Genomic DNA, 14707 nt, shown 5'->3' with positions numbered 1-14707 from the left:
GCGGTTCACTTCAGGACGGGGCCCTGTTTGGACCTAATGACACAAAGATTTTGGGGGATTTTTACCACCCCTTTTCAAAATCTGTAACTTTTTTGTATTCTTCTTCAGTCAACATAGCCGTAACAAGGGCTTGTTCATTCAGGGCGAGCAGTAGTTTTTATTGATATCATTTTTTTTTAATAGCATTTGCTGTGTGGGATTACAATTGTGGTTAATCTACTTAAGGAAAAGTGCACAAAGAAGGTTTTTTAACATATTTTTTTTATTTACTATTATTTTTTTATATATTTTTTATGTCCCAGTAGGGAACATGAGCTTGCAATCTCCTGATCAAGTTAATACACAGCACTACTTCTCTACTGCAGTATATCATAGTCCATGGAAGACCTGGATACCATAGACTAGTGTCTGGATGCCATAGCAACCCAGCAACCCTCTGTGATGTTATGGGGGAGAGCCAATGACATCACAGAGGGAGCCCCCTTTTCTCTGTTAATCCCATGCGTGCTGCAATCAACTTTGATAGCTACACATACGAGGTTAATGGCAGACATTGGTGTTCTCACCAAACCTGCTGTTGCAGCAGGAGGCCAGTTGTCAGTCACAGCCAGCTCCTGCTGCCCTAACATTATATGGCATTTTGCCTCAACCTTCTGCTTCCCATGATGTAGATGTACGCCATTTGGTGCAAAGGCGTTCATTATAGTTTCTAATCACAAAACAGTGCAATACACAGAGACCAATATAAAAACAACAGCAGGGTAAAGTATGAGGGATGGACTGAAGGATTTCAGACTTCATATACCACTGCAAGTTGGCATCAATGGGACATAAATGTAACAAATGTATTATGAGGCTCAAATCAAGTAAGCTAGTGTGACGTCACAACCATGTATTAAGTGAATAGCTATGGCTGTGACATCACACTTGAGTATAAGTCGGGCAAACGGCTGTGACATCACAACTTTTTGTCCCGTAAAACTACAGTGAGATTCTAGGTAGATTTCACTCAGGAATTCTGCTGTGACATTACAAATGTTCTGTATAGTAAGGGAGCAGCCCTAGGGTATAGCTGGCTAAATAAGCATAAATTTTCCAAAAACTGCCAAAGACAAAAAAAACAGCCTTATGGTTATGCCCTTCCAAAAGGGTATGATATAAAATTATATACTTTATTGACATATATGCGCTCAAAACAGACAAATACACTTTAAAATTGAGGAATAGGTGGCTGAACTAAATTCTTCCATTTTAAAGTGTCTTTGTCTGTTTTGAGGGCATATATGCCAATAAAGTATATAAATGTTATATTAGCCTGATCGTTATAGCCTCCAAAAAGAGATTTTTTTTGCCTTTGGCAATTGTTTGGAAATCACAAATGTTTTAACGGTTATGCCATCATAAGTAGGTTTAGTTAGGTGAGCTGTTGTGTCATCACCAGTGTGTCTTATTTTGGGTACCTACTATGACATCATAACCAGTTTCCATCAGGTAAGCTCTGGGTACACAGTGGGCTTGGATGCATCTAGGGGTCTGACTGTCTCTTTGCCAATCCCAATCAGCTGTATATGACTGTAGACAGTATGTAATATATATATATATATATATAGCAGGACACAGAAAGCTCATTAGTATCAATGTGAATGTATTTATTGAATAAAGTGAAGCTGTGGCCCCTTGGAGCCACTACAATAATCCCCAGCAAGACTGATTCCTCCAGCCACATGGTTCATATTAACCAGGGTAATATAGTGCAGAAGGGCTGCGTGGTGCGGCATCTTTATAACACGACAGGTAGAAGTCAAAACACCCGCAGAGCGTTCACTCCATCAGAGAACTCCGAGAATCCGTTCAGTAATACAGAGCAAAACAAGAAACGTGCAAAGTGTTAAAGCACTGGAGCCAGTGACAACCTGGCAGGGCATGACTCCAATAATACAACCCTTTCATTTGTTGCAGAACATCACTTCTCACCAACAAGTTAATGTGTGCCCGCAGAGCATCATCTAATACCAAAGTCACAGTGGTGCCTGATGAGCATCTCCCAATGTGCACAACCTGAAAATCACCCCAGTTCACCATTTCTGTGTACAGTAAGGAACCATGGTAATCCACACGAGCCTGCAGAGCGTCACTCCAATCCACTACATGTCTGCAGAAGATCACGTCAATCCCACATGACTCTGGCACGGTTATTTAAATGCATTGTAGGACATCGTGATAAATCTCACAATTCCTAAATGCCCACACACCATCACTCTTGCTTCCCTATCCCCTTTGTCTTTGCAGAGCATTACGCCAATAACGCATAGACCTGCAGCCCATCACACAAATTCTACCATCCCATATCTGCCTGTAATGTATCATTCTCAATCTCTAATGTGCACTTAGGACACTCAAATCCCTTATGTGCTTGTAGAGCATCACTTCAATCTTTCCTACATGCACACAGTATAACTCCAATTACAGTCTTGTCATATACCTTGGGGGCATTACAGGCCTTCTGAGCACCTACAACTACAGAACACTAATGTAGAGCCATTTCCAAAATGCATATGGTTATAGTTTTGGGACAAAGCATAGCTGTGCAGGAATGGTCCAGTGGGTGAGTTGGACCATCTCTGCTGCCTGGAGTCCGTTTCATAACCCTGCACCTCTATAATGGGGATTTCTCCAAAACGGATCTGGTTATAGTTCCTGGACAAAGCATAGCTTTGTAACCCGGCTTTTAAAATTTCCCACTCCGCATCATAATGTTGATCAAACGGTCCAGTGGGCGGGCCGGACCATCTCTGCTGCTCTGAGTCCGTTTTATAACCCCACCTCTTTGCCTCTATGATGTGGACGACATCTTTAAAGGTCATCCACAGATAACTCGAGATCTGAAGCGTACGGAGGGAGATTGTGGGCTGGTGCATGTGCACAAATGTGGGAGCCAGAAAAGGGCCAAGCAATCTACCCCAGTGCCAGTCTGTGATCTCCTCGCGATTATGTGAGATTTAGATGATCCTCACAGAGGCAAACAAAGGCGGCGGCATTAAATAAACTCCAGGTAGCAGAGACGGTCCAGCCCCCCCACCAGACCATTTCACCAACAGCATGCAAGGTGGGAAATTTTAAAAGACAGTTTACAAATCCATGTTTTGTCCAGGAACTATACCTGCATATGTTTTGGAATCGGCCGTACATCAGTATCCTGTATCTGTGGGTGGTTTTTGGTGCTCAGAACTGCTGATAGGTTCACTTGATACCAAATGTGCCTGCAGAGCATCATTCTAATGCCTTTTTGTTCCTGCAGAGCATTACTCCATTTTCACTATTGCCATATATCTGCAGGAGCACCGCATCCAATCACCAATGCCTCATATGGCACCAGAGCATCACTCCAATTTCACATTGACTCTTGCAAACACCAGTATAATGCCTCATATTACTGCAGAGCATCACTCCAATCTCAAAATTGCTCTTATCTGTACAAATCATCATCATCACATTCACACCATTCAGATGCCCTCACCATCCTAGTCCACAGGTAATGAATTGCACATTGCTTTGCTTTCTCCACATCGTCCGCTTTTTGTATCTCCTTGCTGCCCGCCCCTTATGCATTTGGCACTCAATAAAAAGACAAACATTTAGTACTATTTACACACTATACACATATAAACAACAGGCGTGCAAGCTGCTCCTTGCACACGACATAGTGCACTCTTCACAATAACGTCCGGTTTGGGTCCGTCCACTGCAGCGTTTCACATTGTACAAAGTTCCTTGCAGCCGGTGGACAAAATAGACAGAATTCCGTAATCTGCCCATCAGATATTATAGAAAAATGGTGGAAAATGAAGCGACGCGGTGAGCTGTGGTGTGAAGACTTATTGCACTTAAAGTCAACAATATATATATATCTGTACTGTATAGACTTTATACATTTTCAATACTTTGACTCTACAAGGCTCAAGGCCTCAGGAAACCATTGTCATGTAATTAGTGATCAGGATTCCGCTATGTAACCACAAGCTCCATATGGAGTGTTTATTTTAAAAAATTGGTAAATTTTCATGTACTGATCTGGTTATAATCCAGAGCTGCACTCATAATTCTGCTGCTCATCACTGGAAACAACCAGCAAGTTTGTTATTAGACAAGACCCCAACAGCTTAGCTGCACTCCTATAATGCAGTAGGTTTTCTTTGTGCCTGGTATATAAATGACAGTTCCCAGAATGGAAATCACCAAAACAGGCAGGGATGGGAACCATTGCAGAATTGTGAATACAGCTCTGGAATATTAAGACAGGTTGTAGATGAGAATTAGTCCAAGTTATTTTTTATATATAATATAATATATATTGATCCTTAAAACTTTTTATGAGGAATATGGGAGGAATTTGTAAAGCTAAATTTGTTGGGAAAAAAGTCACAAATATTGGTGCAAGCCCTGCTTGTGCAAAAAAAATAGTGACTGAATGTACACCACTTTCCAAAAAGTGGGTGTGGCTTGTTGGATGGGGGTATAACCACCAAGCCTGACAGATTTAGGTATAATTCGTGCCAGAAACCGGCTCGTAGCTACAGTAGGTTTCTCTGCCGGTTGATGGGCAGCCCAAGATCTGCCTAATGTATGAAAAAGTCTGCACCTTTTTCTGCATTTGAAATGCCAGTCTTAATAAATTCCCCCATATCTACATAAAATGGTAATAGGCAGATATGTATAAAGTGGATTAAGTAGCCAATATTTGTGGGATTTTGGATAATAGGTGAATGGGTCGGTCCAAGTAATATATTGCCCCTACATAGGGCAGAATACTTAGTGCCAGATCCACCTTCAATGTCTTTGCAAATCAGCTGTACTTCTACTGGTCCTGAGTTACAGTACGTCTTGTAACCCGCTCTCTATTCACATTCTGCAGACTACTGACTTCACATTTCTAGGTAGCCCCTGCTGGTTCAATGTCTGCACCGGTCAGTTGTGTGCCAACAAGAGTTTTTTTTCTTAATACTAGGCACTGTATAGTAATCTGAGGTGGGAAAAAATAAAACAGTTCAGCAATGAAATCTGGATGCTCAATATAGCCGTAAAGGGGCGTGTGTGTCCACAAGGCTGGTGCTGGTTTCCAATAGTAACCAGCAGAACTGTGATTACGGCTCTGGAGTACATACAGGCTTTAAAGCAGTTACCAAGGGAGGAAAAAAAGTTTCTTAAGGTGCTTTTAGACGGAACGATTCTCGTTCAAATGAGTGAAAATGAACGATAACAGTTTGGTCTAAATGCGAGCCAACGACCGAGAACCATTCACTTTTTGTTCGTCCCCACTCGCTTTAAACCGCAATCATTCAGTTGCTCTCATTCGCTTATACAGCAAATGTAAAAGACTGACCAATTCTCGTTTGAACGAACCAATGATAAACAGGCTGCACAAGAGCGAACGAGCTAGCGGTAACGTCACTCGCTTCTTTAAATGACCATCGGCTTATCTAAAAGGAGCCTTAAAGTTATTCCGCTGCGCTGATCTTTTTTGAAAAACTTTTTTCTCCCAAGATATCTGCTTTAAATAACTCCGGCTCAATACAAGATACTCATGTAATGTATTTTACAAATTGACTCCGGCTTTCTTTCAGTAGTGATCAGATACTGTAAATAATGACATAAAAGAACAGAGCAAAATTAATGCCAATACTTTCTCAACAAACAATTAAAGGGGCCTCTCTACATTTTATACAATACATCAGACGTCTGTAACAATGTGACTATTAACATTAAACATAAGGCTAGTGTAAATTTCAGAGATATATTAGAATTTTGCACCTTATTGGTAACGATAATGATAAAACACAAGCCGTAGATTGCCCATGTGATCGCCTTCTTCACAATAAACAAAATAGTCATATATAAGTATGTACACATTAACGCGGGTTGTTCTTTAGTGTCGGAGGTTTAGTAGTATGCAGGGGGGAGGAGGACATAAAATGGGCTGGTTAGGCAGAAGCGGGTGGAGGAAGGGCCATAAGGCTTTCTTGGCAAACTCTTAGAGGCACCCGATTCATAGGTCAGCTGCCATTTCGTTTTAGTCCGTATATTCAATATAAAAGGGGAAGTTAGTTGCTAAAATTCCACCCAAAACACTATAAAAATGGAAAGTGTCATCAAAGTTTAGACAACCCCTTGAATAAATTCCCTTTTAGTTAACCATGGACCCAGTCATGAGAACCAGTTTATAGCTCACAATCACCAAAGGTCAGACGATGGCAGGTGGGTTCCCAAAAGGGACCCCTGAGATCGGTTCTAGAGAGAGGCACGCCAGATTAAAGGGGCTTGTTCCCTGTCACTAGAATTCAAAAATCGTTCTCATTTTTGGGTAACTTTGCTATCTTTAAAGGAGGTCTCCAGGCAGAACTGCTAAACTGTCTTATATAACTAGATGGCCTATGGGTGTTGAAGTCTGACACATGGATTCAGTCTTTTGTGTTCTTGGAAGCCCTACCGCCTCATGTACCGCCTCATAGGCATAACACAGTAAATTGTTTTACCGGCAGTGGTCCTTAGGATTCCCCAAACTGCTACTAAACTGACCAGATTTAATACTGTCATATTATTACATGCTGTCCCTGAGGAGTAAGCAAACCCCATTGAACTGAATGGCAGTCACATACACAGGTACATTACCTCAATATGCCTCATTGTAGAACGTCGCTGCTTAGTACCCATAAAGTAAGTCTACCAAAAGTTTAAAAACTGTCCTACCATGTTCCTTAAAGGGAACCCGTCATCAACTATTAGCACCATAGACTAAGTTAGGGTGGTTATAGTTTAGGTGATGTGGAGTCCGGGGAGCCTCTTTTCATATTCACCCCATCTTCCATACCTGCAATGTCCTGCGGCAAATAGGCAGCAGGTGCACAGTAAGCGTGACTCTTCACAAGGATATGCATGCGCATTCCTATTCATCTCTATGGGAGTGTACATGCGTAGACTTCTGAAGACTCATGCTTGCTGTGCACCTCCTAATTTTGATTGGGCACACCGCAGGATGAGGGGACCAGGGGAGCATGTAAAGTGACAACACATCACCTAAACTGTAACTAGAAGGGCTTCTTCAGACGGCCGTACTTGCGTGCATAAAATATACGTGCGCAGAGAAAGGAACCCATTGAGGTCATTAGGTTCGTTCTCTTACTTGTGTTTTTTGCGTGGAAAAAAATAGGACCTGTGAGAGAAACACACTGCATTCGCATTGCATTTGTGATTTTTTTTTTTTCACGCATGAAGAAAAGTTTTTTGTTTTTTTTAAGCTCCCATAGGAAATAATGGGTGATCTTGCCCAAAAGTAGGACATGCTGCAATTTTCTCTTGCACCACTTTTCTCAGCACTGCGGGAGAAGAATTGCACATGTAAATGCCCCCGATAAAACCAGCGGGTTCTTTTCCTATGCAATTCCTGTGCATCTCGCAACGTACAGATATTGTGCGGGAAAATCGCCCATGTTAAATGCACCCTAAGCACCACAGCTTACCTTATGGTGCTTATAGTTGATGACAGGTTCTTTTACGTGGGTAGATAATCTGCCCATGTTACAACGCTCATTGTCAGTCAGCGCTCTTTTAAAAATAATTACAAGGCCTGGTGATCTGCAGGATGGGGACAAACAATTGTCATGTTTGGTCGTCCTCTTAAAGTTACTAGTCAGCTGAACACCTTCCCATTTGTACAGGGAGAGGTAAAACCAAATCGGCTGATGAATGGGCATTTCATTATTTGTTGGCTGATCCTTTTCACTTTTACATGGCCCAGTGCTCAGGCAAAAGAACATTTTGGACAAGCGTTCTTGCCGGATTATCAGATTCTGTAAAAAGCGAGGGATCCTCTTGTTCAAAAGAAATTCTAAATCCTGAACTTGCTTTATTTGTAAGTCGGAGTTCTGAAAGTGATCAGTCAAGTTGCATCTTGAATGCATTTGGAAAACAAGAGCCTTCACCTTCTCCATGAGCTGCACCCAAGGTTGTATGTAGAAGGAAGATGCGATCCAGAGAAAAGAATTCGGGTGCATTTAAGCGGCTTTTGTAGTGTGTGCTTGGTATATAGATTAAAAAAAGCACATACAGTATGTCAGCCATATCCATAAGCCCCCAAGGAGGTTGAAAGAGTGGCTTTATCACCTCTGTCTGTTATACACCGGTATACCCTTTATACCAATGTATTGAATAGCACAGTCCACCATACTTTTGTATGCATACAAAGGCATCCAGTAATAAAAAAATGTATACTCCGAGCAAACATTTTTTTTAAAAGGCAACTAAATTTTTTCAAAACTTTTGACAGGTTACAGCGACCTCTCAGAAGTCTTGATCAGAGCTGTCCAGGTACCGAAATCCCCACTAATTGCCAAAAATGAATAAGCAAAAGTGTTCATCTGAGTGCTGTGCCCATTTGGCTGTTTCTGTTGCTGCTCGGAGCAATGTACCAGCTCCATAGAAAGTCAATGAAGACCGTACACCATTCGTATTGAGAGCTGAACAGGGCCAGCTCTCAGCTGAGTGCTTCTGTCCTTGCACTTTTGTTGATGGGAGTCTCGGGACCCAGAACCCCACCGATCAAAACTTCTGACATGTCACCATGGCATGTCAGATGTTTTTAAAAAGTTTAGTTACACTTTAACCTGGAAACCTATGCCTGTACATCAGAGGTATACATTGTGAAACGCTCTGGACATAGAGCGCAGATGTACACCGATTTGGACGAATTCTTGAAAATGGATCTGGTTAGTTAAGGTCTTCGCTTAGTAAGGGGTTATCCAAGATTAGAAAATTGGTCACACTTAAGGAACTCTGTAAACCCTTCCCTTTAATTCACCATACCTCCCAGCAGTTTTGATCGGGCCATGCCACAGGATAATGATGGCAATAGGTTTGTTGTAGTATCAGGTTCAGCTTTGCTCACCCCCAGGGATTCTAAGTACCAGGCCAAATACAAACCATGTGGGTTGCCCTAAGAAGAGATTATGAGGTACCAGTTGAGGTTCGGTCTGATGTGTAATACTAAATTCAGTGTTTCCATAACTTATATGGAGGTATATTCTTCTTTCTCTTTACTAGTGGTCTGGAAGAAGCGTACCTGGTAGAGGCTTTGATTCATGGCAATGCAGCCAATATCACTGAAAAGGACTAGAGATAGAGATACTGACAGAGGCACTTCACAAAGCACACGGTGGAGGCGGCCATTTTTTAACTGAACCAAATTTCATATGCCTCAACTGGTCACCTACTAAAGAGGTTCTCCGGGTGCCATAAACACGTTGAACATCTATATAATCCACATAACGACTGCCTCCTGTCTTTACAAGATGCTTTAAAGACACAATGTGCTTTCTTGTGTCCTTGAAGGTGACTAGAACCCTGCTAAATACTGTATTGAGGTGTCAGAAATACTGATCCAACCCTATATAATCTACAAAAACTGTAAATAGTCTGCCAGCCATTCTTCCCAGAAGTTTGGGCCCATTATTGCCCATTGTTATTTTAGTGCAAGTATGGGATTAAATTTGGGACTATAAATTGTCCCATTTCCCTTGACTCCTTAGTGGTGCGACTGTTAGGCAGGGGTAAAGCTTGTAGATGTAACGTTGACCTCCAGATTAGAATTATAACCTACATGTGATCTCTACCGTTATAGTTTATGAGAACTGCGTCACTTTACCCCCTTATGAGAGTCTTGTCCCATTGCTCTCACTAACAAGCTTGCATCATGTGGTTTATACTCGCGTCCCCTTGAACAAACAAAAGGGTCCTCTTTGGGGTAAGTAAGAGCAGTTCAAGCACCCATTACGTACCAAAAGATTGTTAATTCTGAAAGAGAAAACTGAAGCTGTTAAGTAGTTCCGTCACAAAAGGTATGAAGAAATACTCAGTACCCCTCTGCTTCAGCCCCTCATCCCCCTGTGCTATTCCTCCTCTGCAGGCTCAGGGGGGGTATCGGATGTCGCTCCATTGGTTTCCACTCCTTCTTCACTGTCAGAGCTGGCAGAACTTCTGAGAGGTCGCAGGAAGCAAGCCTTGTGCGGGGAGTGAGGATACAGGGCATCCTGCAAGGCCCCGAGGGGTCGGGTGAGGAGCTCTTCATCTGATGACGGGAGTGAGTCTTCATCTTCATGGCCTGAACGGGAGGAGAGGTCCAGTCCATCGAAGGAGATGGGATTGGAGTAAGGTTTATGACCTCGAAGAATGAGGATCTTTGGAGAGGATAGAGAGAAAAATGTTTATTCACAGTTAGTTGCGCACCCATCGTACTGTATACCGATGTAGCAAAGTTTAACACACCGCTGATAAAATAAGATAACTTGTTGCAGTAAGTTAACACAACAAAAGCCATTGTAAAGCTATTGAAAGGGCAAGAAAAAGTTTGGGTTGCAGTTTATTTAATATGTTCAGGAAAAATTCATATGCTGTCCCTCATGGGAGTTAGGCTATCCAATCATCACCATTATAACATGACCCATAAAACACATCAGCCTGGGTTTACCCTCATAAAAGTTAACTTTTATTACATAACTTAAGACCATCTCATTTGTGTATATTAAAATTTTTATACTGCGTATGCACTATACTAAACAACCCTAAAGGTATCTGCATAATCAAAGTAAAATATATCTCTAACGGTTGACCTATATATATAGGGATGCAGTTTACTTTGGTTATGTAGATACTTTTAGGGATCTTTAGTATAGTGTATACGCAATCTGAAACTGTTAATATGCACATATGAGGTGGTCTTAACTTTTTATTATATAACTTAAGTTTTATGGAGGTAAGACCAGGCATATGTGCCTTATGGATCGTGTTATAGTGGTATTTCATACGTTAAACTTACATCTATAATTACAATTACTAAATGATACTTAGAAAACACCAGGGTGCATCCACAAATGGTAACATGCAAAATGTAGCAGAAATCATCAAGATCAGTGAAGTCTAGAATATTCTACATACATAGCCATTAAACCATTCATAGATTAACGACTTCCTGTTTTGGCAGATGAGTGATTTCTCGCTCAGTGCCCTGTCAGGTTCTGTGTGTTTATATAGGACAACAGTCAACGGTAATCGCTCTTGGGCAACTGTTGGCCCATGTAAAAGTACCCTTACATAATAGTTTCGTACTTCTCATATCTAAAGCTGCATTCAAGTTTCTGATGTTTACCAAGCATCAATGCTGTTAATCTGTGATGCGCTGCCCTGCATCATACTGGGCATGTAAACTGAACCAATGCTATGAGCAGGAAGCTCTCTGTACAAACACGAAAAGAGTCACGAGTTTATGCAGCCTCAGGGGCCATCAAGACGTCAGTAAAAATGTGAATATAGGTTTGACTGAAGAAATCAGTACAAGGTAAGTAATTTATGTGCAAAGTTACCCAACATATCCCGTAAATTTACTGTATACATTGGTTTTCCAGCCACTGGCTTACCTCCTGTCTCAGTTCTTCGATCTGATCCTTCAGTTCTCGGATATACTGGGAAGAATCAGAATCATTGAGTTTCCCTTTTATAACCCCTTCTTCTTTCTACAGATGTAAGTGGAAAAAAAAAAAAAAAGTTCAATCCAAGCAACATGACAGATCATATATAGCAGGGGTGCACAACCCATGGCTTGGGGGCTACACATGGCCCAAACAAATCTGGTCACAGACATGCTTGTCCTTGGCTGGTGCCAGCTCACATGTACTTTCCATGTCCGAGAGCAGTGGTGGGTAGTTTAGGAGCAGGGACAAGTAGCAATGATGCACTATGTGGGAACCACTCCATTTGATAGGACATACTATAAATGTCTCAGATGTTAATACCCTTTTAATTTGCATCCCTTGGAATTAGTTCAGTCTTGCGATATGGCCCTTGGACCAGAAGAGCGTTTGCACCCCTGATATAAATAAAGATTGGTGAAAAGGCACAGAAATCTACACAAGTATCTCACCTGTATCTCCAGTTCTGCTATTCTCTGACGCATTTCAGCAACAGCCGCCATACTGTCTGCTTCTCTCAGTCGCACTGCCATTACCTCTTCTTTATTCTGAGAGGATAGAAAATGATGTATCATTGTTAGGACATAAAAACTATCAGTGGCATAAAAATCCAATATTGGAACCTGAGATGGGGAATCGTATGGCCTGACAGCTTTTTCCCCCAAATAATCCAGAATTTATAGTAATATAAATACCAGACTAGAGGAGTTTTACAGAAATAATGACAATACACTGAATTGCCACTCAATTAGAGAGGCCCATCTAGTAATGTGTCGCACCTTCTTTGACCTTCCGAACTGCATCAGTTTGTATTGGCTTAGAATCCAGTAGGTGCTGAAATCGTTTTGCAGGAATATCGGCCCCTGCGGACAGGAAGCTTCTTATAGTTGCTGCATATTAGATGGAGGTGCTGACGTTCTGATCAGCTGACAAGAAGGGTTCATTGATTCAAGCTGCTTGCACCAAATTCTGACCTCCCACCAGCACAGGGCTACGGAAATCAGGATTCATCTGACGAGGTGACGTTTTTCCACTTCTTAGTGATCCAAGTTTTGAGCCCTTTTGCCCTCTGGAGTCTCGCCTTTCTGTTTCTTTTAGGCAGCAATGGCACCGGAACTGGTCATCTGCTGTTATATCCCATCTGCGCTACGGAATGACATTGTGCAATTGATTGGTCACATTAGTTGGACCACCAGCATTATATTTCACTGCAGTTTGCTTGATCACGTAGCGCCTGTTTGTCAGAACGATTCTTGACAGCCTCTATTGACCCCTTTTGTAGACAGGTTGTTTACATCCACAATAGGATTCCCTTGGGCTGGATGTTTTTTCTCGATAAAACCATTCTCTGTATACTCGCCACATTGCTGCACAAGAAAACTCCACATAGTTGGCAGTGTAAGAAATATTGGCCCTGGCTAGTCTAGCGCCAATAACCAGGCCTCGTTTGAAGTCGCTCAGATCACTGGAGTTTCCCTTTCTAATGTGGATTAACACTGAAACTGATCCATGGAAAACGTGTCACATGATTTTATGCTGCACTCCGTGGGTCACAGGTCTAATTTCGATACAGGGAAGCTTCAATTGTGAAATGGCCGGAGTCCCTAATAAAAGTAGCTAGTCTGTGTATGTGGACATCAAGCTCTTATTAAAAAAAAGCTGTGACAGTTTCCTGACGCTCACCTTACATTCAGTTACTGCACGTCTCCGCTTATCTTCACTCATCTGTGTTTGTAGGGCCTTGTACTGTGCGGTCTCGTTCTGCAGTCTGTCTCGCAGCTCCTTGCATTCTTTCTCCAGACGAGAGAGTTGCTTCTCATGCACTACTTCCTGGAAGGAACAAGGAGCTTCAATGTACTGGGTCCCCCCAAAATAGAGCAGCACATATAGGTTACACTGTTATATTTCCACCGATGTCCGTAATATTATTTGTATAACATTATCACATTCTGATGTCAGAATCAGATGACTCTGGATGTCTATTAGATGGTGCACACTGTCCTGTCACAAAAAAACAAGCAGGCAGCTATACGACTGGGTTAAACTAGTGGATAATAAAAGCCCCCCACTATAGAGCTCCCAAAAGCAGATTTTGCTGGTCTGTATATTGTTCTTGATATCCAGCTGAAAAGGACATTTGGGAGGGAAATTGTGAGCTGCTGTCTATCATCTGCTTTCAGCCAATCAGCATGGTTGAGAACTTTCCTTTCACAATTCTCCTCCCAAATATCATTTCTAGTTAAATACAAGTTGCAGCCCCTGATTCTTGGAGCTATATTGTGGGAACTTTTGGCACCCACAAATGTATCCATTTCTAAGCAACTTGAATGCCTTTGTTTGAATAGCCCTTGGTCTCATGGCAGAGGAGCAGCAAAGATGAGGCTCAGCTTCCATTGATCAGGCTGGATCTCCTCCTTCTTATGTCACACTGACAGTTTTTCTATATACACTATCCTACCAAAAATAATTGGACGCCTGAGCAAGAATTAAAAGTAGTATCTATTTACATATGTCAATATTCAGTGAAGCGTCCTTTGGTCCTAAGGACATTGGATACTCTTTGTTTCATACCAGATGAAGTGTATCAGACATACCAAGTTTGATACGCTTTGTGAAGTGTGTATCACACTTGGTATGTCTGATGCACTTCAGCCGATATTTCCCTCCATTCATCCTGTAAACGTCTGACGAGTTCTCGCAAAGAAGATGGATGCTGTTCATATTTCCTGACCTGATGTTCCAGTTCATCCCAAATATGTTCAGTAGGGTTTATGTTTGGACTCTGTGCAGTTAGTCCAATCACGGAACATCCATATCCTCAAACCCATGTAAAACAGTGTTGAATTTGTGACAAGCGAGTTGTCTTTTGGCAGTCCTCTGGAAATGAACAGCAATACTTCTAACACTGTCTGCAGCACAATATTGTCTAGAATGTCAAGGTATGCCTCTGGTTACATGGTTCTTGCCACTACAACCAATGGACCAAGACCGTATCATGTAAAACATCCCCAGACCATAATGAAACCTCTGCTGTATTTAACTGTTGGCTCAACACACTCAGGCTAAAGGTGTTCCCCGGGATCCTCCACACCCAGGTACATCTATCTGATCTGAAGACGGAGTAGCACGATTCGTCAATCCATAGAATGTTCTTTTATTACTCAACTGTCCAAGGACGACGCTCCTTGCACCAA

At 41.9% G+C, this 14707-nt stretch overlaps 1 protein-coding gene across 3 annotated transcripts in view; it reads right to left on the bottom strand.

Annotated features, from left to right (window-relative positions):
- Positions 1 to 1627: 1627 nt before the first annotated feature.
- EVI5L (ecotropic viral integration site 5 like) overlaps positions 1628 to 14707 on the bottom strand; it is a 62013-nt gene continuing 48933 nt past the window's right edge. For all 3 annotated transcript variants that reach the window (XM_066593191.1, XM_066593192.1, XM_066593193.1), the window contains 4 exons: positions 13197 to 13343; positions 11966 to 12061; positions 11463 to 11558; positions 1628 to 10226 (listed from right to left, as the gene is read on the bottom strand). In XM_066593191.1, coding sequence (XP_066449288.1) covers positions 9939 to 10226; positions 11463 to 11558; positions 11966 to 12061; positions 13197 to 13343 — 627 coding nt within the window. In that variant the 3' untranslated portion in view covers positions 1628 to 9938. The remainder of the gene's footprint in view (positions 10227 to 11462; positions 11559 to 11965; positions 12062 to 13196; positions 13344 to 14707) is intronic.

Source organism: Eleutherodactylus coqui, chromosome 2 (genome assembly GCF_035609145.1).
Source record: "Eleutherodactylus coqui strain aEleCoq1 chromosome 2, aEleCoq1.hap1, whole genome shotgun sequence".
In the NCBI taxonomy this organism is placed as follows: Eukaryota; Metazoa; Chordata; class Amphibia; order Anura; family Eleutherodactylidae; genus Eleutherodactylus; species Eleutherodactylus coqui.
The sequence above is the reverse complement of the archived record's forward strand: the minus strand, read 5'-3'. Positions and strand labels throughout refer to the sequence as shown.